General features: G+C 37.0%; 1 protein-coding gene across 1 annotated transcript in view; it reads right to left on the bottom strand.

The window, feature by feature from the left end:
• LOC106120557 (uncharacterized) overlaps nucleotides 1-552 on the bottom strand; it is a 1000-nt gene extending 448 nt beyond the window's left edge. The window contains exons 1-2 of the mRNA XM_013315907.1: nucleotides 452-552; nucleotides 39-184 (exon numbers count right to left, since the gene is read on the bottom strand). Coding sequence (XP_013171361.1) covers nucleotides 39-184; nucleotides 452-536 — 231 coding nt within the window. The 5' untranslated portion in view covers nucleotides 537-552. The remainder of the gene's footprint in view (nucleotides 1-38; nucleotides 185-451) is intronic.
• Nucleotides 553-562: the final 10 nt, after the last annotated feature.

The raw sequence follows: 562 nt of genomic DNA, 5'->3' as shown, positions 1-562 counted from the left end.
AAAAAAAAAAAAAAAAAAAAGGTTATGTCCGAACTTACCTCAACAGTATGGTAATCCTTTCGATCGTACTTTCCACCTGGAAGCTTCTCTTCTTTGTACTCGTAGTGGTACTCTCGGGTGCCAGTACCGCGGCCCAACGAGTCCAGTTTACTGCCTTTGGGTAGGAGCTCGGATTTCATCATGTCTGTAATTGAGTACATAAGTTGAATTTATTTGATGACTGAAATTTGTGATTAACAAATATTTTCTTATTTTAAATGGAATGGTTTGAAGTACTCAGTGGTTATGACGGTACTTTGAAAGTACCGTCATAATTTTTAAAGCAAGGTCAGGTTTGCTTTATTACTAGTTTGCGTATAAAATGATGGATCAGCACACGAGTCAAAATGAGTAGATTAGTTATTGTATTTTAAGATATCTGTATAAGGATGTATTAATCTTGATACTTTACCGAATTGTTCGTCAGTGTATGGCACAGTGCCTCTGCTGGATATCTCCTTGTACTCCTTGTGTTTGCTGTACGATTTCGTCGTCATCTTAATGCCTTATTCTACCTGGAACA

The sequence above is a fragment of the Papilio xuthus genome, unplaced genomic scaffold, assembly GCF_000836235.2.
Source record: "Papilio xuthus unplaced genomic scaffold, Pxut_1.1 DF826949.1, whole genome shotgun sequence".
NCBI lineage: Eukaryota > Metazoa > Arthropoda > Insecta > Lepidoptera > Papilionidae > Papilio > Papilio xuthus.
This window is presented reverse-complemented; position numbering and strand designations above follow the sequence as displayed.